General features: G+C 43.2%; 1 protein-coding gene across 1 annotated transcript in view; it reads left to right on the plus strand.

Moving 5' to 3' along the window:
* The first annotated feature begins 381 nt into the window (after positions 1 to 381).
* The window catches only part of ATP7A (ATPase copper transporting alpha), a 52,330-nt gene continuing 27,976 nt past the window's right edge, over positions 382 to 24,735 (plus strand). Inside the window, exons 1-6 of the mRNA XM_081847341.1 lie at positions 382 to 655; positions 11,384 to 11,469; positions 18,818 to 18,958; positions 20,852 to 21,341; positions 22,681 to 23,418; positions 24,261 to 24,485. Coding sequence (XP_081703467.1) covers positions 11,425 to 11,469; positions 18,818 to 18,958; positions 20,852 to 21,341; positions 22,681 to 23,418; positions 24,261 to 24,485 — 1,639 coding nt within the window. The 5' untranslated portion in view covers positions 382 to 655; positions 11,384 to 11,424. The remainder of the gene's footprint in view (positions 656 to 11,383; positions 11,470 to 18,817; positions 18,959 to 20,851; positions 21,342 to 22,680; positions 23,419 to 24,260; positions 24,486 to 24,735) is intronic.

Genomic DNA, 24,735 nt, shown 5'->3' on the forward strand with positions numbered 1-24,735 from the left:
CCAGCCTTCCTTTTAGACCAGGAGTGAGAAACGAAGGTTGGATTACAGTGTGGTTGGACTACTGCTCCCACCGCACGTCAGCTATTCGCCCTTGCTGGCTGGGGCTGATGGGAGTTGGAGTCCAGCAGCGGGTTCCTTTAACGGGCTCTAAGTCTATACCTACAGCTCCGCCTTAGAGGTTATTGAGGCGGGGCATCATGTGGCCTATCGTCATCTTCCTTGTCACATGATCATCCATTCCCTTCCACGTGATTCCTTTTGCTTTACAGGCGGGGCGGAAGGAGGGAAACGACGAGCGCGATGACAGCGCAAAGTGTGTAGCAACCGTCGTTGGGAGGGGCGGGGCCAAGCCTCAAGGGGGCGGGGAGGAACTTAGGGAAACAGGAGGGGAAAGAGTCCGCCGCTCTGTTTGCGGTCGGCCGGCACCTCTTGAGGGGCAGAAATCTGGCCAGGTAAGGAGCCTGTCCGGGCGGAGAGGAGCGCCCTCCTGCCACGTGAGAGGCCGGCAGGCGGAAGAAAGAACGAACGAGACACCCCTCGCCTGGCGCCTGAGGTAAATCGCTCCTCAGTCTACCTAGCAGGGTCGTTGTGAAGACAAAACGAGGAAGGGGGAAGAGCGATGTGGACCCCTTCGAGCTCCTTGGAGGTGGAAAAGGTGGGCTGCGAATGAATAAATATTATAATAGATGAGACGCATCCACCCCCCTTTCCTCCAGCTTCCTTATTCTCTTGAGCGGAGACTGCTGGGTGTGTAACCGCAATCGACTCCTCCGTGGAAGGACTAGCGTGCTGGAGTCGGAGGGCGGCATGGGGAAGCACTCTGCACAGGCTCAAGAGCTCTCTTGGTCGGCTTCGCTTCCCTCTCTGTCATCTTCCCACAGCGCCTGTTGTGGAGAGTAGCTTTCTGGATTGCAAGCCTCTTGGAGCAGGGATCTCTTCCTTTGTTTAAAGAATAAACAATCTTTTTAAAATTTCCTGTTAAGCAAACTTAATTAATGCACCATCCACTCATTCAGACATTTTTATTTATTTATTCTTAAAGGGAGAGCAAGCGAGAGCCAGAATATGTCCCTCAAGAGGCATCTTTTAGTTCATTAATTAATGCTGATGTACCTGCTGAGTGTGTCTGTCTTTAAAGTCAACCTTCCTGAAAAGCATTTGATTCTGCTTGTAGATGGGAGGCCCGCTCCAGATATGCCCCACCTGTGGAGGTTTCATTCTGTCGGGTATCTTGTGCCTGGGTTTTAGAGATGTCTGCCCACCTTGGCCAGAGGATGGGGCCAGATGCTCTCCCCTGATTTGGTGTGTTTGGAAATACATAGTTCCAGTTACAGATAGGTAGCCGTGTTGGTCTGCCATAGTCAAAACAAAACAAATTCCTTCCAGTAGCACCTTAAAGACCAACTAAGCCAGTTCTTGGTATGAGCTTTCGTGTGCATGCACACGAAAAGTATCTGAAGAAGTGTGCATGCACACGAAAGCTCATACCAAGAACTGACTTAGTTGGTCTTTAAGGTGCTACTGGAAGGAATTTGTTTTGTTTTGGAAATACATGTTTGTGATGTGCAAAAGTTTTTGCTTTTGTTTTAGTCCCTTGTTAGCATTGAGGTGGTTTACCAAGGAGAGCTAGCATATAGAAGAACACAGGGTAAAAGCCCCTTGATCAGTGGGATGCTGATGCTGCTTCATGTAATGAACAGGTCAAGTTTACTCCCTCTGTTGAATCAGCATTGTGAAATCTATGATATTAGGGCTAGTTACCTGTTTTCTCAAGGTGTTTAGCTTGTTCCCAGAGGACAATTATGCGGGACATTGTGGACTTGGTGTTTCTTGTTTTGTGCAAAACAGTGTGAACTTTTGATGAACATCTGAGGGATAATGGTGCCAAAACTATGTAAACAGAGATGATTGCATGGGATGGAGCATGGGCCAGGATCCCATGGACTACAACTAGTTCCACAAGCCCCAGGAGTTGGGCCAATTTTGGACTTATGTTTCTCAAATAGCAATCTCTCATTCCACATGACAAGCTGTTTTTGTAACTGAGAGGTGTTTCATAGGCAGTTTGTGATAAGGAATAGGACTGAGAGGTGTTTCATAGGCAGTTTGTGATAAGGAATAGGTGGCTAAGTCTGCTGATTTATGGGGGGATGGGGACAGAATATGATTGGAGTGGTCTGAAATTGTTCTTTGGTTCCTGTTTTCTGTGATAGAATTTTGTTTGCACATTAATTTAACTACTCTTTCAATCACTGCTTCCCACTAGTTTTTTTTTCCTTTCGCATTTATTTTCCATCCTTTTCTTTTTTAAAACTAACCTCATCCATTTTTGTGCAAATATAATTATAGTCCTTCAACTGTTTCTTCTTTCAACATAATATTGGATGTGATAAATGCATTAAGTATAATGCAGTAGGAAAATGCTGTCGTTAAACTGAACCTGTAAGTGTGTACTAATTAAGGTAGGAAATATATATGTATGTATGACAGGTGGTCAGAAAAAGTTCAGGAAGGCTGATTAAAGCTGTTTCAGTTTCTTCTTACTTTTTTGTTTAAAAGCTTTATGTAAACTCCCTTTCATGTAAGTGTCAAAGTAATGTACAACAATCAAATCAACCACTTTAAAATTTCATAAATATACAAACACTAAACATGGAATCACTAAATGATTCTTCTCTTTTTGACATATGTGTGAGTGGCTTTGAAGGGAGGAAAGCTGGTAGAGTAGATTCTTCCTTTCATATGTAATTGCATAATATTTTGATCAAATCCTACACAGTAAACAGGTCACTAGACCTTATTAAGGTAATTATAGGGACACTTTATTTTGCTACAGTTGCATTTAAAAAACAAGCTGAACTACTTTTGTTCTTTATAATGGTACAGTTTAGTATATGCATGTTCTGTTGGTTTAGAAATGGTGGTAATGAATCATTATTAATGAGATCCAGATCTTATTCTGATAATATCTTATACAAGTGGAGAACTGATCTTTCTACTTAAACTCATTCTTGTAATTTAGGGTGATGAGCCAAGGGATACTTTCTTTTAGAGTAAAATTGTATAAAATACTCACACAACTTTTTTTTTAAATGGAAGTGATATCTGTAATAGACGACTCAAATGATGAATATAGTGGTTAGTGAAGTTAAGATTGGTGCCTTACATGAACGTGCAGTGATTTCAGTGAATTGTTTTTCCATGTAAAGTCCGTAACTGATTGAGCCATATAAGAACAAAAGAAGAGCCTGCTGGAACAGGGCAATGGTTCATCTGTTCCAACACACCTGTTCTCATAGCGGCCAAATAGATTCTTGTGAAAAACCTGCAAGCAGGACTGAGGCACAAGAGCCCTCTTTCTATCCTGTGGTTTCCAGCAATTGCTATTAAAAAACATTACCACCTCAGGCAGTAGAGGCTGAGCATAGCCATCATGACTAGTAGTCATTGATAGCCTTATTCCTAATGAATTTTCCTCATCTTTTTTTAAAGCCATCCAAGTTGTTAGCCATAACTGCTTCCTATATACATCAGACATCCTCCTTCCCCTTTATGTATAATCGAAAAGGGCTTCCTGGCTGTCAGTAAAGTTGTATGTGATGCAACATTTTCCACTACTACTAAACCTTTCTGATTTTAGAAATAGTTTCATTACATTGATAATGTAATGAATGAATACAATAAATGTCAGATTTGACAACTGGAAGGGACACAATACTAGGTAGATCTAAAATAAAAATTATACTATATATAAGTAGCTATCCCTAGAAAGCGCACAGTATATCTATGCACCCAGCTTTTCAGACATGCTAAAGTTAGATTGTTAACCACTTCTGGTGCCATCAGGGTGCCCTTGGGCTTGCTGATCGAGCTCCTGCCAACCTAGCAGTTTGAAATCATACCAGTGTGTGTAGTTAAGTAGGTACTGCTGTGGTGGGAAGGTGCTCGTCATGGTGTTCTGTGTGCCAGAAGTGGGTTAGTCATGCTGGCCACATAACCCGGAAAGCTATCTGCGGACAAATGCCAGTTCCCTTGCTTGAAAGCAGAGGTGAGTGCCACACCCTATAGTCAAATTCAACTGGACTTAACCGTCCAGGGTCCTTTACCTTTACCTTTCCCCAAACAGTTCAGGTATCATCTCAGCTTAATAAGCCAAGATAAGCACCTCTAGGCTATTGATCCACCTGTCACTAGAGGCAGAAGTAATGTTTGTGTACAAGAGTGTCTTTATCAGTTTTGGCTGCTTCACCAGCTGCAACCCTATGTGTTCAGTGATAACCTTTCGTGTTATCTTTCAGCTGGTAACTTCCCATTTGGGCTACTCCAATGCATTATACATAGGGCTACTTCCAAAATGATTCAGAAACTTCAGTTACAGTATGCTGGTGCTTCACCATCTTCACTTGAGCACAGTCCAGCCCATTTCCAAGCCCAGTTGATGCAGAGGCTATGAATCAAGTGCCCCCACAAAGTGAAGTGTGGAAGGTGGCTACAGAAGAGAACATACTGTGATGCTCTTAACTGTGGAATGCCCTCCCCAGGGATGCTCACTTGGGACCTCCATGGTGTCATTTCAATGTTAGGTGGATACCTTCTTTAATTTCCTAGGCTTTTCATTTGTTTCATATGTTTTTACTCTTTTGCTTGCTGTTTTAAACACTTTTTTATTTTCATTGAACTTCAATGTGTCTCTTTTTTGTTGTGAGATGCTCTGAGAGCTTTAAATAATTATATCTTAGGCTAGTGTCCTTACTTTAGTCACTGAATGTAATATGGAGAAAGGTGCTATTAACGCCACTTGAAATCTGTGGACAGAGACACTTAAATACCATTAGGTGTTACAAACTATATAGTAACCTCATCAATACATACTACTAAAAAAGCAGTAAAAAGTACAGGGATGCAGTAAAGCATTATACAGAAAGATAGGATTTAGGGCAGGGGTAGGCAACCCTTCTGATATTGCATTATAACTTCCACCATCCCTGATCCTTGGCCCTGCTGATTAGGACTGAAGTTGGAGTCCAACCAACATCTGGAGGGCCACAGGTTCCCCACTCCTGGCTTAGGGCTTGATTTTGTGTGAATGAGCTAGTGTGAATGAACTTGTTTTTGTGAAGAGTACTAGAACATTGGACGCGGGTGGTGCTGTGGACGCAGGTGGCGCTGTGGGTAAAACCTCAGTGCCTAGGACTTGCCGATCGTATGGTTGGCGGTTCGAATCCCCGCGGCGGGGTGAGCTCCCGTCGTTCGGTCCCAGCTCCTGCCCACCTAGCAGTTCGAAAGCACTCTTAAGTGCAAGTAGATAAATAGGTACCGCTTTATAGTGTGAAGGTAAATGGCGTTTCCGTGTGCTGCGCTGGTGCTGGCTTGCCAGCTGCAGCTTCGTCACGCTGGCCACGTGACCCGGAAGTGTCGTAGGACGGCACCGGCTCATGGCCTCTAGAGCGAGATGAGCACGTAACCCTAGAGTTGGACACGACTGGCCCGTACGGGCAGGGGTACCTTTACCTTTACCTTACTAAAACATCAGCCTTCATCTTGTTTATTTACAGTGTTCGAAATTAGCCACTGACTGTCAGCCACTCCTGCCAACCTAGCAGTTCGAAAGCACGTCAAAGTGCAAGTAGATATATAGGTACTGCTCCGGCGGGAAGGTAAACGGTGTTTCCGTGCGCTGCTCTGGTTCGCCAGAAGCGGCTTAGTCATGCTGGCCACATGACCCGGAAGCTGTACGCCAGCTCCCTCAGCCAAGAAAGTGAGATGAGCGCCGCAACCCCAGAGTCGGCCACGACTGGACCTAATGGTCAGGGGTCCCTTTCCCTTTCCCAGCCACTTGAGACCATATGAAGATGCCTGGGTGCCAGGGTGGCGCCTGACGTCTCCACCACCTGGAGGTTCATGCCTGGGGATCTTTGGATTTTGACTGTTTTCACACACTAATACTACATCCAGTAGAGTTCTGTCAGTTATATTTTATCTGCACAATCAGAATGGATTTCAGGAACCAAAATGCTTTTTCTCTGCAGCCTGAGCAGGTGTAGTGAACAATGTTAGAGTTACTGGTAATTGTTGTAGCTTGTCCTCACTTACTCTATCCCCACTGCCTTGCTCACAGTTGTAAAGAATGTTCTTATGTCTTATTAATGGTCTGTGTCACCATTAAGAAAAAGAGGTAGGAATAGGCCAATATATATGTTGGCTGTCTTTGGATAAAACAACTTTTCTACTTTAAGTTTTCAAAGTTCTTAACCTAGCACAAGGTTGTCATCTGAACTAACCAGATGCTTAAGTGAGAATCAATTACAGTCAGTCCATCATTTGAAAAAGAGCTGTCTTGCCCAAAAATGGCAACTAAACATTCCATTTTTGTGACTGTAACAGGCGGTGGATCTACAAGCAGAAAGAAAATGCTATAAATAAGTTAGAAATTAAATTGTTATAACAAAAGGGGAAAACACTGTGGAAAATCACAAATAAATATTTTGTTTTGCTCTCCAGCACCATCTGGAGTTTTTTGGACTAATGTACTGTAGCTGAGTCCCTGGGTTTAAGGAGCAATTAGGTGCCTAGCTTATATATCTGAGTTTCTAACACTGGTTATTTAATTATCCAATTTAATTATTAGCTAAACCTTTAGTTGACTGTTTGGTGAGAATAATGGAGTAGTACATGCTATATTCTGGGGCTTTTTAAAAAAATTATGGCCTGTGACTAACAACAGAAGAAGACAATACTGTATGTGGTTTTTCCTTCCAACAATGGCTGGCAGGTGATATGTATGAAGCTATAGTTGTGCCTTGCACTTCCTTCATATCACAAAAACACACCTATACTGATAAATTAGGTGAGTAATTAACTAAAATATATTTGATGTACCAGCTTGGCATACAAATGCCTTATTCATCATTAGTGAAGTGAACAAAGGCATCAGTTAAGCATAACAAGAAACATTTATATGTAGAAATATTTGGTTAGGTCCTTGAACTGATAGCAAACATTCCTATTGTTATTTTTAAAAAGGAAGGTCATATGTTATTGAATCATTTTTCCCTCAGAGGAAGGCAAAGGAGAAAAGACCCAGAAAAGAGAGTTTATATACTCTTTGGAGACCACAAATGGCCAGAGATTATTAGTTTTATTGGCTGTTTTTTATTTTAGAAGTATTTGTACTTTAAATAATACTTCAGTGCCTTGTAGAAAGGCAGCAAAGTATATTTGCAACTTATGTGCATTTAACTTGTGCACATTCAGCTTTATGTGCTTGGCAAAAAAAATTAAGAGGGAGAAAAGGGGACAGACTCTGAGAAAAAAGACTTCGGCAATACCATATGCTACTGCACCCATTGTGTTTTGACAACACACGATTTTCGCTTTAGGTGCGGTCTTCAGAACATAACCCCTGTGCAAGTTGCAGGTTTGCAGAATAGAAGTATTGAAAATAATATGTAAGTTAATTGCTGTATTATAATGCCTAGTATTCAAATACTGTCTCCATCATGAATTTACTAAGTGTCCGGAGCAAGCCACTGTTGAGGTGTAGCTGCCTATCTACAGCAAGAGTGGCTACAGTTCCCATCATTATTTAGATTATGAATCAGTGCATATTTTTGAAACATGGAAATGTTATGCCCGTTGTGCATGTGGAATTAAAAAACAACTAATTTTTCAATTCATCTTGGTTTGTTCATGTGTGAAGTCGCCACCCAACATTGCACAACTTGTGTGACCCACAAAGGTGAGGACACAGAGCAAGGCATGGAGTATAATCTGCTGGACCAGTGGTTTGCAACCAGTGGGCTGTGGCACCCTGGGGTGGCTTGAGGAGCAATCGGGGAGCCCCTGGGGATGGCTCGTCCTTTCATTAACTTGCAGCCCATAACTTCCTGCATTACCTCTCTCGTAATCTTCCTGCATCCCTTTCTCTCCCCACCATTTTTATTTTCTTAAAATCTCCTCCCAAAACAAAAAGCTTTCACAGCTTCAGTAGATAACAGTTCCTTAGGTTTACACAGAGGGCTTGAGAAATACAAGAAAATAGCAAAGTAGGTGTGCCTGGATGTGTGTGTGTCCTATAAGGAGAGATTTAAAAATAACCACATTTTAGTGGTTTGTTTGATTCTTATGGGTTCTTTGTAGGTCTTGCTGTTGCAATAGAAGACCAGAGAATTGTGTGTGTTTGTTAAAGACACACTACTAAGTTGCTTTTATTTGCCTTGTGCATTGGTGATGTCATCTAAGTGATTATGGTGACATCTTTACACATAACCAAGGTGTTCTTGTCTCCAGTTCCTTATTTTGGGAGAACATTTTAATCTCTTCTTAACACTATATCCATGTACTGCCTTGGCTCTGCTCTCTGCTTCCTAATGTTAAAAAATGTAAAGTAGCTCTCTATAGTGGTTTCTTCTAGTGCTGGAGAGAACAAAGGGGCGTTGTCTACTGCTTTGTCATGAGAGTGTAGTGTGAAAGTTGGAGAGACTAGCCTCCCTCAATTCATCATTTCAGGCTCTTTGAATGAAAAACAGCAGTTGATGAGCTATTCCATCTCTTTAGTTAAAAGATAACACTAACTGAGAACTTTGGGGGGGTCATAAGTTTTAAATTGTATTTGTCTTGCATGTGCTTTGTTTCCTATTTTTTGTATGCTTCTTTGTGAGGAATTTTTTTAAACAAGCAAGTTATACGTTTATTAAACTTAAAGTATCTCTGACAGCACTTGCTTACCGTAATTTCAACATGCACAAAAATGTAAATGTAAATTGTGTAGATAAAGGACAGGATGCAGAGAACTGTACAACTAACTTTTTGTGCCCATGGGGGCATTAGATTACCGTACCTTATATTTCCAAAACAGCAGCCCCTTGTGCCATTTCACAGGACATACTTTGAAACTTAGTTGAGTTTTAAAAGTAAATTGGGCCTTCAGAAGTGTGCTAATGAAAGAGAACATAAAAATAAAAATCTTTGCTCATCTGCAATTGTATCATGGGTGTGAACCTATGGCAAGTTTTTGGACTTCCGCCAGTGTATGCCAAGCCAAGAATTTAAACTTTGGTTGGCTTATCTGAACTCAGTGGGTGTCAGTGCTTAGAACTGACTAGCAAGGAGGGAAGTTCAGAGTGCTAAGTTCAGGGAAGCTGAGCTGTAAGCAAATTAACTTCCGCAATTGTGCATTCACAGGCAAGCTCTCTGCTTTTGTCCAGCAACACAGAGTTAACAGTGAAGCTTCAAGCTAAGCTTTCTGCAATTTTACACCATTTTTTTCTTTTTGAGCTAGTGTTGCGTTTTTGTTTACATTCCCAAGTTTGTAGTTCTGTGCCTAGATTCAAGTCATATTTTAGCTAGTTATTCACTGAAAAAACAAGATTTATTTTCTTAACATTATGTAATACATTACTGCTCATTCCCGGACGCCTTCCCTATATAGAGAGGTTATATAAACAGGGTTGTGTTCTTGCCCCAACTCTTTTTGGCAAATACTTCTCCCTGGTAGTCTCCTATGCCTTTGGAGCAATGGGGGTCTGTTCAACCTGGCATGTCTCTGCGCCAAGACAAAAGTGTTGCGGGTCCTTATCCAAGAGATTTTGTTTTCAGATGATGCAGTTCCTGGAAACAGATGGTCAGGTTTTACATCTATAGCAGTGACCAGAGGAGGAATGATCACTTGGAACAGAGAGCAGAAATGCCATGGTTCATCTGCAGCAGCACAACTGGACACCTTAATCTGCCTCAGCTGTAACAAAACATGTCACCCCTATATCAGTCTCTACAGCCACAGCAGGTGCTGTAACCTTCCAAAAGTTTGACTTCACCCCCAAAGGCACCCTCCTCCATGGTCTCCCAAGACAGACAGATTTCAACTATTCTTAGGGGCTGTGAAGATCACATTGACTACTTAATCTTCATACCATTGTGGTTTAATATAGCATGATATTATTAGTCAGGTTAAAATGTAGTTGTTCAGTGAACTAATATTTACAGAAAACATCTCAACCTGTGCAAATTACAGTTGTTACAGCAATCTTCTAAAAGAAGGTAAAGAGCATAATAGGGTAGGAAATGCATCTTAGCCAAATCCCCTTTTATCTATTATTTGAACTTAGTTACGTGAAAACCATCTTTTGTTAAAGTTGATTTGCACCTGCTACTTAACTGCCACCTAAACTTCTTGTTCTGTGTCTGTATTTGTAATAGGGTAATAATCTTTATTGAAATTGTTATGTGACAAACAGAGCTTTTATACCATAAGGTGTAAAATTAGCAGCAGGTGAATATGAAATTCTAAAACCCCTTGTTTTGTACATGTTTTGTGTTTAGGGTTTTTCAAGAGATTTTGGGAAGTAAAAAAGCTTATTAACATGTAACCTTGAAATTTTGGATCCCCTCCAAACTGATGCCAAAGTTTTGTGGTGCAAACCCTGTGTTTTGTGCTACCCCCAAACTGAATACAGTGGTACCTCAGGTTACATACGCTTCAGGTAATATCTGTTCTTATCCTGAAGCAAAGTTCTTAACCTGAAGCACTATTTCTGGGTTAGCGGTCTGTAACCTGAAGCGTATGTAACCTGAAGCGTATGTAACCCGAGGTACCACTGTACTCCAGTTTAATAGCAAACTCTCTATTTTGATCTGATCAAGTGTTAATTTACATCTTGTGAACTCTTCAGGAATATTATGTAGAGGGTAGTTATATATGAGGGCTGTATGTCCATTTTTTATTCTGGAAATTTATACAATTTGAATTAATTGTTCATTCCTTATACAGTATCCCAGTTTCTCCAAAGATGATGTTATTGTTAGCATGAAAGGAAGGCTTTAATTACCTGTTTTCCTAATGACCTCATTCTATCTGTTTGGAATTTATGTAAACAAGGGCTTGGTCACATTTGAATTGCAGAGATAATTGTATTATTCCACATTTGTTGTTTGGGTCAATCTTCCAGGGATTTGTGCACACAGATGATGGTACAATTGTAGGCCTGCCATCCTTTTTGCTGTTGGATATTTTTGGACCAAGTACAGGTTGCAGTGCTTATTGGTGACAGTACCATGTACTCTACTCCCCCCGGCCTTTATTTACCTTTGGATAAAATAGTCTGAATGAAATCGCAGGTTGCTTGTCGCAGGAAGGTATATATTTAAAGCATCACATAATGGCCTGTGACGTAGTGGTGGTTTCCATTGTGGAAAATCTTGCCTATATGCACCTCACATTTTTATTAGGGTATTCTTTTAGTTTATGTGTTTATTTGGAAAAATTACTGAATGCAAGCAATGCTTTGTTTGATTATGCATCTTGATCAATGTACATTATATTTTATGAAGTTCTGTCCCATCTCCATACCTCCAAAAAATTAACTGCAAGGATCTTATATTCTAGAACTTAACATTTGGAAGTCCACCCAACACCCATGTAGCTCCATGGACAGACAAGCAGGCAGAGGAAGGTGCTGGGGAAGCAACAAGGTGGGAGTCATAGACACACAGAGTAGCAGCCTCCAATGGCTCACTGCATGCAGCAAATGGGAACTCAGTATACATCTGGGAAGGCGTCCCACTTCCAGTTGCATGACTGGCAAAAAGATAACAATTTCTGGACAAAAGCAGTGGAGCTTGTGGGAGAAATCCACAATGCAAACTCTGTGGAACAGCTCCCTATATCATGGGTAGGCAGACTAAGGCCCGGGGGCCGGGTCTGGCCCAATCACCTTCTAAATTCGGCCTGTGGACAGTCCGGGAATCAGTGTGTTTCACATGAGTAGAATGTGTGCTTTTATTTAAAATGCATCTCTGGGTTATTTGTGGGGCAGAGGAATTCTTTCACCCCCCCCCCCAAAAATAGTCTGGCCCCCCACAAGATCTGAGGGACAGTGAACTGGCCCCCTGCTGAAAACGTTTGCTGATCATAGATGCTGGGTGTACAGAGGCTGCAGATGGAATCCCACCTGAGTAAAATGTGTTTTGCATAAAGTTCAAATTCAGGGTTTAACCCCTCACTATGTAAGGTGAAGTGGGGGGATCCTCACTCCAAATACGGCTCAATCAATCAGTAGGAGTGCTGCATGAACCAGTAACCTGGCATCTGCATGGACCAACCAGACCTTCTGGTCAGTTTTTGAAATGCGCCAAGTGCATTTTGCACCTTACTATTGGCCACTTGAGACCATATGAAGATGCCTGGGTGCCAGGGTGGCGCCTGACGTCTCCACCACCTGGAGGTTCATGCCTGGGGATCTTTGGATTTTGACTGTTTTCACACACTAATACTACATCCAGTAGAGTTCTGTCAGTTATATTTTATCTGCACAATCAGAATGGATTTCAGGAACCAAAATGCTTTTTCTCTGCAGCCTGAGCAGGTGTAGTGAACAATGTTAGAATTAATTGTTGTAGCTTGTCTTCGCTTATCCCACCCCAGACGTATACTAATACATCTGTTAATCACAGTCAATCAATCATTTTTTAAAAATAAGACTTTAGAGCTGTCTTACTCCCAAATGGCAACTAGACATTTCATTTTGGTGACTGCAACCTTGGTCTAAGGAGCCATTTGGTGCCTAACATATATTTGAGTTTCTAACACTGCTTCTGGCCCAGCCTTTGCATACCCCTAAATATTTTGTGAATCTAAGTTTGGCCTCAATATCAGCCTTTGTGACCAATCCATGTGCACACCCTTTATTTTGCCTTCTACATCAGACCTGCTAGGTAGCATCATAAAGGATTTGACTGCCCCTCCCTACATTATGTATCCCTTTACGCCTTCCATCTACCCTGTCCCAGTGTGTCATACACCCTGATAACAGCAGATTGGGTGAAGTCAAAGCCATTATTGAACCTGCCCAAGATGGAGTAAATCCCAAAAAAGTGTGCATGAGGTTGTCAGTGTATCACCCCAGCCGGGCTCCTGAGCCTCAGGTTGGAGTGCCTGGCTTAGAAAAATACAGCAGTGTGTGTCTGCCCTTGACATAAAAAAAAAGTTGGACTGCTGTTCTTGTCCACAGCATAATGTTGTACAGGCACCTCCCCACTCACACATGACCATGTATACGCATGTTGCTGGTCAGTGCTTCCCCCCCCAAAAAAATGTTTAGGGGTACTCTCATTTTCTTACTCATGTTGAAATACTGCCCCTCAATTAGGCCAAACTTAGATTCACAAAATGTTTAGGGGTATGCATACCCCTGTGTCTCCCCAGCACTGGTGCCGGTATATAATTAGATAGAATCCTACCAGGAAATGGCAGGAGATAGCTGGAGAGTCCTTGTGGTTTGGACATCCATGAGGATGTCTGTGAGGGTGGAGGAAGCCCCAAAGGGATCTGAGGTATGATGGGGCTTTGTTTAGACTATGCTTACAGCTGGTGTGTGGGGTAGCGCAGGCTACAGCCACTTTCCTGCTCATCCTCCAGCCTCCAACTGGCCCCAGAGCTTAAACCCTAGATATTTTTGTCTGGATTGGAGAAAGAGTGGGAGAGAAAGCTGGAGAGCAGGAAAAAGTTGGCATTAGAGGACGTGATTTCACTTATATGTAGCGGGGCCTGGAACATAACCTCCACCTAAGTGGTGGGGATACCTGCATAAAGCCATCAAGTTTGCTATGTAAAAAATAGGCTTTTCTCCAACATACTCTTCCTTTCCAAGGTGCCTTCATGGCATTTCATAACTGAAACCTTCCTGTGCTGCTTCTGCTATTTGGATGGGTAGTAACACTTTTTTATTAAAGCAAACAAGACTGGGGCCTGAGGAGGGGAGAGCTACATTTATAGGGACAGGGAACTAGCTAGAAGGATACATTATGGAGGGAACAGTATCAGGCAATCACAGTCCTGCCTTTTGGAGGAAACCAATAAGACAGAGGATCCAAATACAGCAGCTTAAATGAACCAATAGTAGCTGTACCCTCTGGAACCAAAAGGCAGTTACTTTACCCTAATGCAAATACAGACAATAATAATACAGATATAAAATCCTTTGACTCAATACACAACACCCCTCCCCCCCTAGTGAGCACAACAGACGTAATCTCTCAGGTACTGTGGGGTCCTACAACTTCTACTTGATCTCCTGACAACAGGTGTTGCCGGTTCTGGATTGGGTGTCACCTGTGGTAGGGGGGCTGCTATAGGGGTTTCGTCAGGAACAGATGGAGTCCCAGACATCTCAGGGTCCCCTACCTGTACCTTGTCATCCTGAGGACTAGCAGACCCTGGTTCATTTGCTGAAGCCCCTGGTGACTGCACCTCTGGGCCATTTTCACCCTGGTCTTGCAGCTCTGCGTCATTAGCTAGGGATGAATTATCAGACTCCTCTCTGCTGGGGGCCCGGCGCCTCAGCTGATCTATATGTCTCTTCCAAACTTGCCCATTTTCCAAGGTCACATAATAGGACACAGGTCCACTAGCCCGGGTGACCACACCAGCCACCCACCGCGAACCTCGTGAATAGTTCCTCACCCAGACCAGATCTTCAGGGGCGAGATACCTTGTTGTGTCAGTCTCAGCTTGGGGGGTTGCTCTTGAATTACGGTTTGGCATTTTATCCGGGTGGACATAATCCAGCACCGTTACCAGTCTTCTACCCAAGAGCATCTCAGCTGGCGACTTGCCCGTCGCAGTACACGGCGTCGCATGCTGCAAAAATAACATTCGCGCGATGCGAGCTGACCAGTTACCCTCCATTAAGCGCGCAATGGATTCTTTGGCTGTTCTTACCATGCGCTCCACCTGCCCATTGGAGGATGGGTGAAAGGGCGCGGATGTGACCCCTCTTATGAAGTTATCAGCCAAGAATGCCCTGAATTCTTGGGATACAAAAGCTGCCCCATTATCTGATACAATGGTCTCCGGTAACCCGTGGGTTGCAAACAGCTGCCTCAACACCTTGATTACGGCAGCTGATGCCATGCTAGGGACCATCGCCACTTCTAACCATTTGGAATATGCATCGACGATAACCAAAAAGACCTTCCCCTGGAATGGCCCAGCAAAATCTAAGTGCAGCCGGCTCCAGGGAGATCTGGACTGCTCCCACCAGTGAACTGGTGCTCTGGCCACTTCTGGCCGCACCTCTTGGCATGCCTTGCATGTTCGTACCCATTGCTCTATGTTCTGGTCCATTCCAGGCCACCACACATAACACCGGGCTAGCGACTTCATCCTGACCATTGCCGGGTGTCCCATGTGAAGCGTCTCAAGAACCCTGTTTCTCAGTGGTGCTGGGATGATCACCCTATCTCCCCACAGGAGACAACCCTTATGCATGGACAACTCGTGCTGCCTTGTCGCATAAGGCCTGAATTTGTCTTCATGCGGACCACCTGGCCACCCCCTCCCCACCCAAGTGAGCACACGAGAGAGAACAGCATCTTTCCTCGTTTTCTCAGCTATATCAGTAGCCGTTACAGGAGCCCCCGGAAGTGTTTCCAGCATCATTATGTGCTCCGCTGGAGCAGGATCCTCATTGCTCCCGCCAGGAAGGGGCAATCGACTCAGCGCATCAGCGTGGCACAACCGTTTCCCCGGCACATGGGTCAAGGTGTACTGGAACCCGTTCAGGAATATAGACCAACGCAACATTCTGGAGGAGAGAATTTGTGGCGTTTGTTTGTTCGGGTTGAACAACCCTAACAGTGGTTTGTGGTCCGTTTCAATGGAGAAATGGCGACCGTACACATAATCATGGAACTTTTTGATTCCTGCCACAATTGCAAGCGCCTCTTTGTCAATTTGAGCATAGTTGCGCTCCGTGGGCGACAACGTGCGTGAATAGAAAGAGATGGGCTTTTCCGACCCATCCGGTTCCCTATGACTCAGCACCGCCCCCAGGCCGTATTGAGAGGCATCACATGCCAGGACCAGCGGCTTCGACTCATCATAATGAGCAAGGACGCTCTTGCTACTCAGCATTCCTCGCAAGGAGTCAAAAGCCTTCTGCTGCCCCGGCCCCCATCGCCACACATTCTTTTTCTGCAACAGTCTATGTAATGGTTCAGCTACCGAAGCTTTCTGGGGTAAGAACGAATGATAAAAGTTAATAAGTCCCAGGAATGACTGCAACTCCGTCTTGTTCTGTGGTCGTGGTGCCTCGATGATGGCCTTAACCTTAGCATCTGTGGGGTGGATGCCTGATGCATCAATTTTAAACCCCAAGAAATCCACAGTTGGCACTCCAAAACTGCATTTTTCCTTTTTTAGTTGCAACCCCACCTCCTTGAACTTGAGCAACACTGCACGGACACGCGCAACCAGTTCCTGTGGGTCTTTTCCAGCAATCAAAACGTCATAAAAAAATGGCAAGACCCCCGGCAGACCTCTTAACAGGCGTTCCATGAGTCCTTGAAAAATCCCTGGGGCCACACTAACTCCAAATTGCAATCTGTTAACTCTGAACGCCCCTTTATGTGTGACAATAGTCTGTGCTTCTGCTGATTGTGGGGTTACTGGCAGCTGTTGGTAAGCTTGTGCCAGGTCAATTTTGGCGAACACCTTGCCCCCAGCCAGTTTAGCCAACAGATGTGATACGACTGGAATGGGGTATGAGTTTCCCCTGAGTGCCTTATTGATAGTAAATTTGTAATCAGCACAGATCCTGACTTCCCCATTTGCTTTAAGGGGCGTGACGATTGGAGTCTCCCACTTAGCGGAGTCCACGGGTGAGAGAACTCCCTGCTTGACCAATTTATCCAGCTCTGCTTCGATCTTGGGTTGCAGTGCAAATGGCACTCGCCTTGGTTTGAGTCGGATTGGGGCCACCCCAGGGTCCAATTCGAAGTCAACTGGGGGCCCTTTATAACAACCCAGTTTTCCATTAAAGCGACCAGCAAATTCTTTGCATAATGCCTCGCTCATCTCAGGGCAGGTTTGGATTGAATTAAGCCCTGATATACTCAGTCCCAGGGCGGGGAACCAGTCAGTGCCCAGGAGACTGGGGCGACTGCCCTTCGCAATCACCAGTTTGAGTACCGCCTGTTTGTTCCGGAACTGTACTCTCACAGCACACATTCCCATGACATGGATGCAGCCCGCTGAGTATGACTGCAAAGTTCCGGGAAGGGCTCCAGAGGGGGCAACTTACCCCTGGGGAAGAATGTCCTCACGGTCTGGTCCGACACGATAGTGAATCCAGATCCGGAGTCCACCTCCATGTCGCACAGCTGACCCTCAATCTTCACCTTGACGTGTGCCTTGCCTTGCGCTGGAAACTGCACGACCCTCCCGTTGATCTCCGTTACGTCGTGGCAGTCCTGTAGAACATGGGTTGCTGTGGGCGGTCTGCGATGCTCCAGTCTAGGTGCTCCTGTCGCTCCCAACGCCGCCAATCTACAGACCCTGGTGATGTGACCTGTCTTCCCGCACGTCCGGCACATAGCATCCCGGAAACGACAACTCTTCCGCTCATGGTTTCCACCGCAACCAGGGCACCTGCCTCGGTGATCTTTGTGCACTGTGCAGGCCTGACGCACTGACTCGACCCCACGGGCTGGGCTCTGGCTCGGAGTAGCCTCTAGCTCGTCCATGGCATGCGCAACTTCTATCTGTGGCTTAGGGGCCCTGCGACTGGCATCAAGCTCCTCTCTTTCATAATTCTCCGTGGCGGTGGCCTCCTTCAAGGCTGAAGCAAGGGTAACCTCTTCTTTAGCCACGATGTGTCTTCTGGCTTTCTTGCTGCTCAGACCACCGATAAACCGATCCAGGAGAGTCTCTTCCAGATCTTGGAAATCGCAGTGCTGAGCGAGCTTCCGCAGTTCAACTAGAAATGCAGATACAGACTCCCCAGCACGCTGCTGCCTCTTATGAAACTCCATCCGCCGGGCCATCTTGGTCTCAGTAGGCGCCAAATGGCTTGTTAGGCAGGCAAGAATATCTTTGAGAGATGTCTCACTTAGCTTTGCTGGAGCAAGCAATGCCTTGGCCAGCTTGAAGATCTCAGGCCCACAGTAGCTCAGGAATGTGGCCCTTCTTTTGCTGGCATCGGTGATCCCTTGAGCCACTGCGAAGAACTCGAAGCGTTCGACATAGTCTTCCCACGTGTGGGGCTCTGATGGCTGGAAGGGCTCCAATACCCTTGGACTCTCCATTGTCCTGTGGGCAGGGTCTTCTCAGCTGGCCAGTGAGTCTTGTTCTTAGCTACAATCCGGACTCTGAGGCAGGGCTGCGTTTAACCGCTCCTCAGCATTCCGGATCCCACCTTCGTCGCCAGTTGTTGTGACGTGGGGTTTGTGATTTCAGCTCTCTTGACATAATATGCTGGAGACAGTTCTCTAGTAACACTTCTTTATTAAAGCAAACAAGACTGGGGCCTGAGGAGGGGAGAGCTACATTTATAGGGACAGGGAACTAGCTAGAAAGGATACATTTTGGAGGGAACAATATCAGGCAATCACAGTCCTGCCTTTTGGAGGCAACCAATAAGACAGAGGATCCAAATACAGCAGCTTAAATGAACCAATAGTAGCTGTACCCTCTGGAACCAAAAGGCAGTTACTTTACCCTAATGCAAATACAGACAATAATAATACAGATATAAAATCCTTTGACTCAATACACAACAGATATCCCCAATTAATGTGTACTGGATTCTGCAGTTAGGTCACAAGATAACACTTAATAATATTCTTTTTAAAATATAATGACAATTTTAGTGGATGCATGGAAGTACTTTGAGAATTTCTGTAGCCCTGTCTTTACAGGTGGCATATGGTCTTTGTTAAGTTTCATGTAAGATAAGTAGTCCAGTGGGCCGGAAATTAACATAGGCCATTTTTTGCCTGAGTACAAATACCACATCTGTTTTTCTTCCTTTACATCTTTCAGGAATGTGAAGCAGTAAATAGAATGGATCCAGTATCAGGTGCCAGATCAATTGATGTTTGTGTGGAGGGAATGACATGCAATTCTTGTGTACAGACTATCGAGCAGCATATTGGAAAACTAAATGGGGTTCACCATATTAAAGTAAGTATTTTTTTTTCATATTGTTACCTGATCAAAGGGTATATGAGGTGTGGTAGGCCTTGTTCAGCTAAGCAGTTCACAGGATATAATTCATCTAAAGTTTTTTTGAAGAGCACCATCTGGGTTCTTGCTAAGAGATCAAGTTGTGCACTAAGGGATTAAGTTGTGCACTTTGGAAATACTATTCTTAATGATGGGGGAAATAGTATACATTTACTGCTGTTTCGGAGAGCATGCATTTTGGTTATCTTACATATAATTGCAGGTAAATCAATCATTTCTACCTTAGGCAAACACAGAGCAGAGAAGCTATGTTAGTTAAATAGATTACATTTGTGTAATTAGATCATAAGAGTGGCTTCCTGGTTGTGTTTTGCCTAAGGAAAATAATAAAATTTGGAATTAATGTAATTGGCTTTTTAGTGGCATCAGTTTGCCCTTTGGAAAATTGAAATAGTCAGAAAAGAACTCAGCTTGTTGAAAGCAAATCCAATTTTGAGACAGTTGCCCTTTCTGATGTGAAAAGCTAGTGATGTCAGCAAGGTTGTGTATGAAGTACAAATTATTTTCTGCTGCTACTAATTCATCAGTTCCTTATTCTCTATACTAGTTAGTGAATTCCTGACTTTTCTACCCCTATTGAAAAAGATCAGGATCAGTTTTAAAACAGTTTTAACAGCTACATTTCTCAAAATGAAATATATGCTCTCTTTTTCAAAGATCTCTTTGTCACTCACATCATTTGGCTGTTTTTCCTGGAACAGGTTTTGATTAGGTCAGGCACCAGAAGTTCAGTTCTATGGGGCTCGGAGAAGGAAGAGAAATTCAGAGTAAATGTTATAGTTCTTGCTGAAACCATCACACTAATCAGTGAACTAGAACAAGGTGGGTGGGTGGGAACGGTAACTCTGAAGACAGATGGAGATGTTCAGAGTGACATGGGTCACTCCTTCAAGTATGAGCCACGCAGGATATGACTGGACTCCTACTGGACGACAGTAGGGAGCATGAATCTGGACAAGTGGGAAGTCACTTGACGAACACATCAAGATATTAAAGGGTCTGGAAACTAAGCATTATGAGGAATGGTTGAGGGAACTAGGTTTGTTTAGCTTAGAAAAGAGGAGACTGAGAGAAGACGTGGTAGCCATCTCCAGACTTCTTAATGGGTGTCACATGGAAGATGGAGCAAACTTGTATTCTCCTGCTCTGGAGGCTAGGACATGAACCAAGGGATTCAAGTTACAAGAAAGGATTTATAAGAGCTGTTTGACAGTGGAACATACTCCCTTGGGAGGTGGTGGACACTCTTTCCTTGGAGATTTTAAAGCTGAGGTTCAGCTATCTGTCAGTGATGTTTTAGTTGATATTCTTGCATTGCAGGGGGTTGGACTACTAGGTGATTCGCAGGATCCCTTTGAACTCTACAGTTCAGTTATTCTAAGTCTATACCAGCTCTTTTCTTTCTCTCTTTAACCTTTTAACCTGTAGAGTTTCATTTCAAGCCTGATCAGTGCAAGGGACAGTGCAACATGGGATTAGTATAATCTTCGCTGTATGTAGAGTGTTATGTATGCTTAGGGCACTTTGGAAAGTGCTGTGTGAGAAATTTATACTGTATTATGTGTGTGATACTCAGAAATAATCTGGCCACTTTTATTGTGACTCATCTTGTAGCCAGTCATCTTGTCTTACAGATAAATCCAAGTTAATTTGTGGTTTAATAGGTACAGTCTTACACTTCCTTCTCAGATGAGTGGAATCACGTGCAGGGTGTCACTATAATAGGACAAAGCTGCCTGATATGTTAATGCCACCTTGAGATTTTAATCTTTGTTTGGCAAAGTTGTCTAACATGTTTTTTCTTTTTTCTTTTTCTGCTTTCCCTTCAAGGTTTCACTGGAAAATAAGAATGCAGCCATTATTTATAACCCCAAAAAGCAAACTCCAGAGTCACTACAAGAAGCTATAGATGACATGGGATTTGATGCTACACTTACTAATGCAAACTCTAAACCTGTTTTAGCAGACACCATTTTTCTTACAATACCAGCTCAATCAGCATTAACATGTGAAGAAATCCGTACCAACCTCCTGCAAACCAAGGGTATCTTGGATGTGAAAAGCTCTTCTGACAGAAAGTCTGTAGTTGTAACATTTGTCTCCTCTATTATAAATGGCAAGCAGATCAACCAAATAGTGCCAGAATTCAGTTCAGAGAATGTAGTGCATGAAATAAATCCTGGAATGTCTGAAGATTCAAATTTATTCCAAACAAGCAATGTTGCATTAAGGATGAAAGTAGAGGGGATGACCTGCCATTCTTGCACTAGCACTATTGAAGGAAAGATTGGCAAACTGCAAGGTGTCACACGAATTAAAGGTAATTAAAACGGATTAGAGTTTGGGTTTTTCCTGGTCTTATATGTTGCTTGATCATTTCCCATGAGTTTTCCAGTATTGCAACCCTTTATTTGGTATACCCAACTAGGTAACTGACTGGACTCTTTCTTTTACCCTATTCTGTGTAGAGTTTGCAGCCAAATCACAAATGCATGCTTTGCTGGACAAGCACAGGCTAGTACACAGAGAGTTCATAGAGAGGACCCTTTATGTGTCCACTTCCCCTGCCTCTTCTGGGCAGGTATTCTGTAAGAAAGGAGATATTCCTTTATACTTTATTCTGCCTCTGAGGAGACTCTTTCCACCATGCTTCCTAACTGATCAGACATGTGTCTGGGGGCTTTCAGACACACACTATCTATTTTGAAGCCAGCTTCTTTATTTTGTACCTAGGAAGTTTTCTTTTTGTATTAAGATTTTTACTAAAGTTTTTTATAATGCAATAAAATATAGAAAACTAATGTAAATTTAAAAAGAGACAAAAACAGCTGCAAAAGAAATAGGGAAAAAAGAAAAACAAAGAAGCAGAAAGGAGGAGGGAAAGAGAAGGAAAGGAAAAGGAAAGTAAATTTTAAAAATGAGAGAAAGAGAAAAGAAGCAATAAAGAGAGATAAAAAGTACTCTAATTTTCCATCTGCCAGTTTCATTTCAAAAAGTTATTTAATACGTTCATGGGAATATCCATCTTCTCCACTTTCTGTTAATATTTCTCTTAAGTCCAACTCTCTCAAAATCATTCATTTCCTTTTCCCTTGAAAAGTCCAAGAAGGATTCCCAATTATTTTTATTAGTAATAAATTTCAGCTGTGCTTTTTCTTTAAAGTCTTTCCACTGTGATCGCATGTTAAAATAATATTCCCTAATTCTTTTCTTGTTACATATCTTTTAATTCACAACCAGTTCAGTATATTCAATTTCCATTTTCTGTTGTGGTGCAATTGTGTGCTGTAGAATGAGTGGCGTTAATAGCAAAAGAAGACAAAGCTATGTTAGTAAACAGAGGCTCATTTGAGGGTGGCAGAATTCCTTCCCCAATTGCATGACACAGTTTATCACATTCCCATAGGGACAGTGCTCCTCCCCCTTTGAAAGCTAAACCCCACCATTGCAGGCATGTGACCCGTCTGTGTTGCACACTGTGTTATGCACTGGTATGTCTGTGATTTTGCAGCCTTTTCTCACCTGGCTTGCCAGTGGCAGCAGACCTTTCAGAGGTGGGCAAGAGGTTGGATTAGCCTGCTAACATGGAGGGGGAAACCAGGATTTTAGGTGAAACACCATTAGGGAAACATACTAACAATTCACCATTTATCTTCTAGTCTCCCTGGACAATCAGGAAGCTGCGGTGGTTTATCAGCCTCATCTCATCACATCAGAGGAAATAAAAAACCAAATAGAAGCTGCCGGTTTCATGGCATCGATAAAGAAGCAGCCTAAGCCCCTCAAACTTGGTGCTATTGATGTAGAGCGGCTGAAGAACACACAAACCAAATGCTCAGAAAAAGCTCTGCAAGAATCTCCAGAGTACACACAATGTTTGAAGACCATAACATTCCGAGTTGATGGCATGCACTGCAATTCATGTGTCTTCAATATTCAAAGCAGCATATCAGCACTCCCTGCAGTAACTAGTATAGCGGTTTCTTTAGAGGAAAAATCTGCCATTGTAAAGTACAATCCCAGCCTAATCAGCATAAGTGCACTGAGAAGAGCCATAGAAGCAGTATCCCCAGAGACTTTTAAGGTCAGCCTTTTTGACGGACATGAAAATGCTGCACTTCTGAACACACCTAAATCTCCGCTGAAATCTTCAAGAGCTGTCAACAGTATCATGCACCATCCCTTGACATGCACTACCGTGATAAATATAGAAGGAATGACCTGCAATTCTTGTGTACAGTCCATTGAGAGAGTAATTTCCCAGAAGCCAGGCGTAAAGGCAATACATGTGTCTCTTCTGAACCATAATGGGACTATAGAATATGACCCCATGCAGACCTCTCCAGATGACTTAAGGAATGGCATTGAGGACATGGGTTTTGATGCATCCTTAACAGGTGATAGCTCTTTAAATTATGCTTATAGAGCAAATCCAACTGCTATTTTGAAAGGTAGCTTTCTCTGGAGGGGGTTGTGCAAATCCATATGGTAATTATAATCTCTTAATACTGATTCTGAAATGGCCTAACCTGGAGTCACTCACCCTAGTTTTTTGGGGGTGGGGGCACAGGAAAGGAAATATTGGGTGTCATTAAAGGCAGCTGATTTGGAGATGGGCAGGTTTGCCCCATTGTGTACATTCCAACAATATGTTCTGCATAGCCCCACTGAAATTAATAGGTCTATGAGATTGCACATGGTATGGTGTATCTGATTGAACGTTGCTGATGTCTTCAAAGATCTGGGAAGATGCCCCTCCTTCAGCTCTACATGCTTGCTTTCTACATGTATGCTCTGCAAACATGTGCTTTAAACAATTGTTTCATGTTCTTATTATCTTAGAATATTTGTAGTGTTTCAACATAAAGGCTAGGAGCCACTCACAACACTACAGATACTCTAAGATAATAAGCAGGAACACAAAACAATTGTTTGAAGCACATGTTTCTAGAGCATACATATAGCATGCCCCCTAAAGAGAAGAGATGCCTTATGGCTTCTGTTTAACTGGAAAGGATATCCTAAGGGTAATTTTCCAATTAGGAAGCATGGGATTTGCTATTTTCTCTGCTTCTCAAATTCAAAGGTATCTTCTGGGCTCAGCTAGAAATAAGGTAGACTGGGAGAGTTGGTATTTTTAGCTCCTTCAGATGTGAAATGAATGCATCCAGTGTCCTTGGGACTAACATAGTTGCAGCAGTTGTTCAAACACATTAAAATTATTCTTTTCTGTTCCCAGGTCCCACAAGTACAGAACCTTTGGTGCTAATAACTCAGCCCTCACAGGAAAGGCTGGCAGAATCTCAGGATAATAAACACTTCAGAATGGAAGCTCACTCCAACCTCTCCCCCGTCCACAATAAGCAGGATGCAAGTGCGCCTTCCAAGTGCTACATTCAAGTCACTGGCATGACATGTGCTTCCTGTGTGGCAAACATTGAAAGGAATCTGAAGAGAGAAGATGGTGAGATATACATTAGTAAAATGGATTTAAGTTCCCTGACACCATTTTAGTGATGCTTAACCTGACCTTTTAAAGCTCAGGTGACGCAAATATGTAGGCCCTTCAGGGATTCTGATTATACAGTTTCAATTCTAAGGCTTGCATCTTTAGCAGGGATGAAGAAATGGAGTGATATGTTGTGGAAGTGAATGCCATCCTTTGGCAGCAGAAGAGCTAGTAACATTTGCCATTCATTACCATAAGACATAAC

The sequence above is a fragment of the Podarcis erhardii genome (genome assembly GCF_964252035.2).
Source record: "Podarcis erhardii genome assembly, chromosome: Z".
NCBI lineage: Eukaryota > Metazoa > Chordata > Lepidosauria > Squamata > Lacertidae > Podarcis > Podarcis erhardii.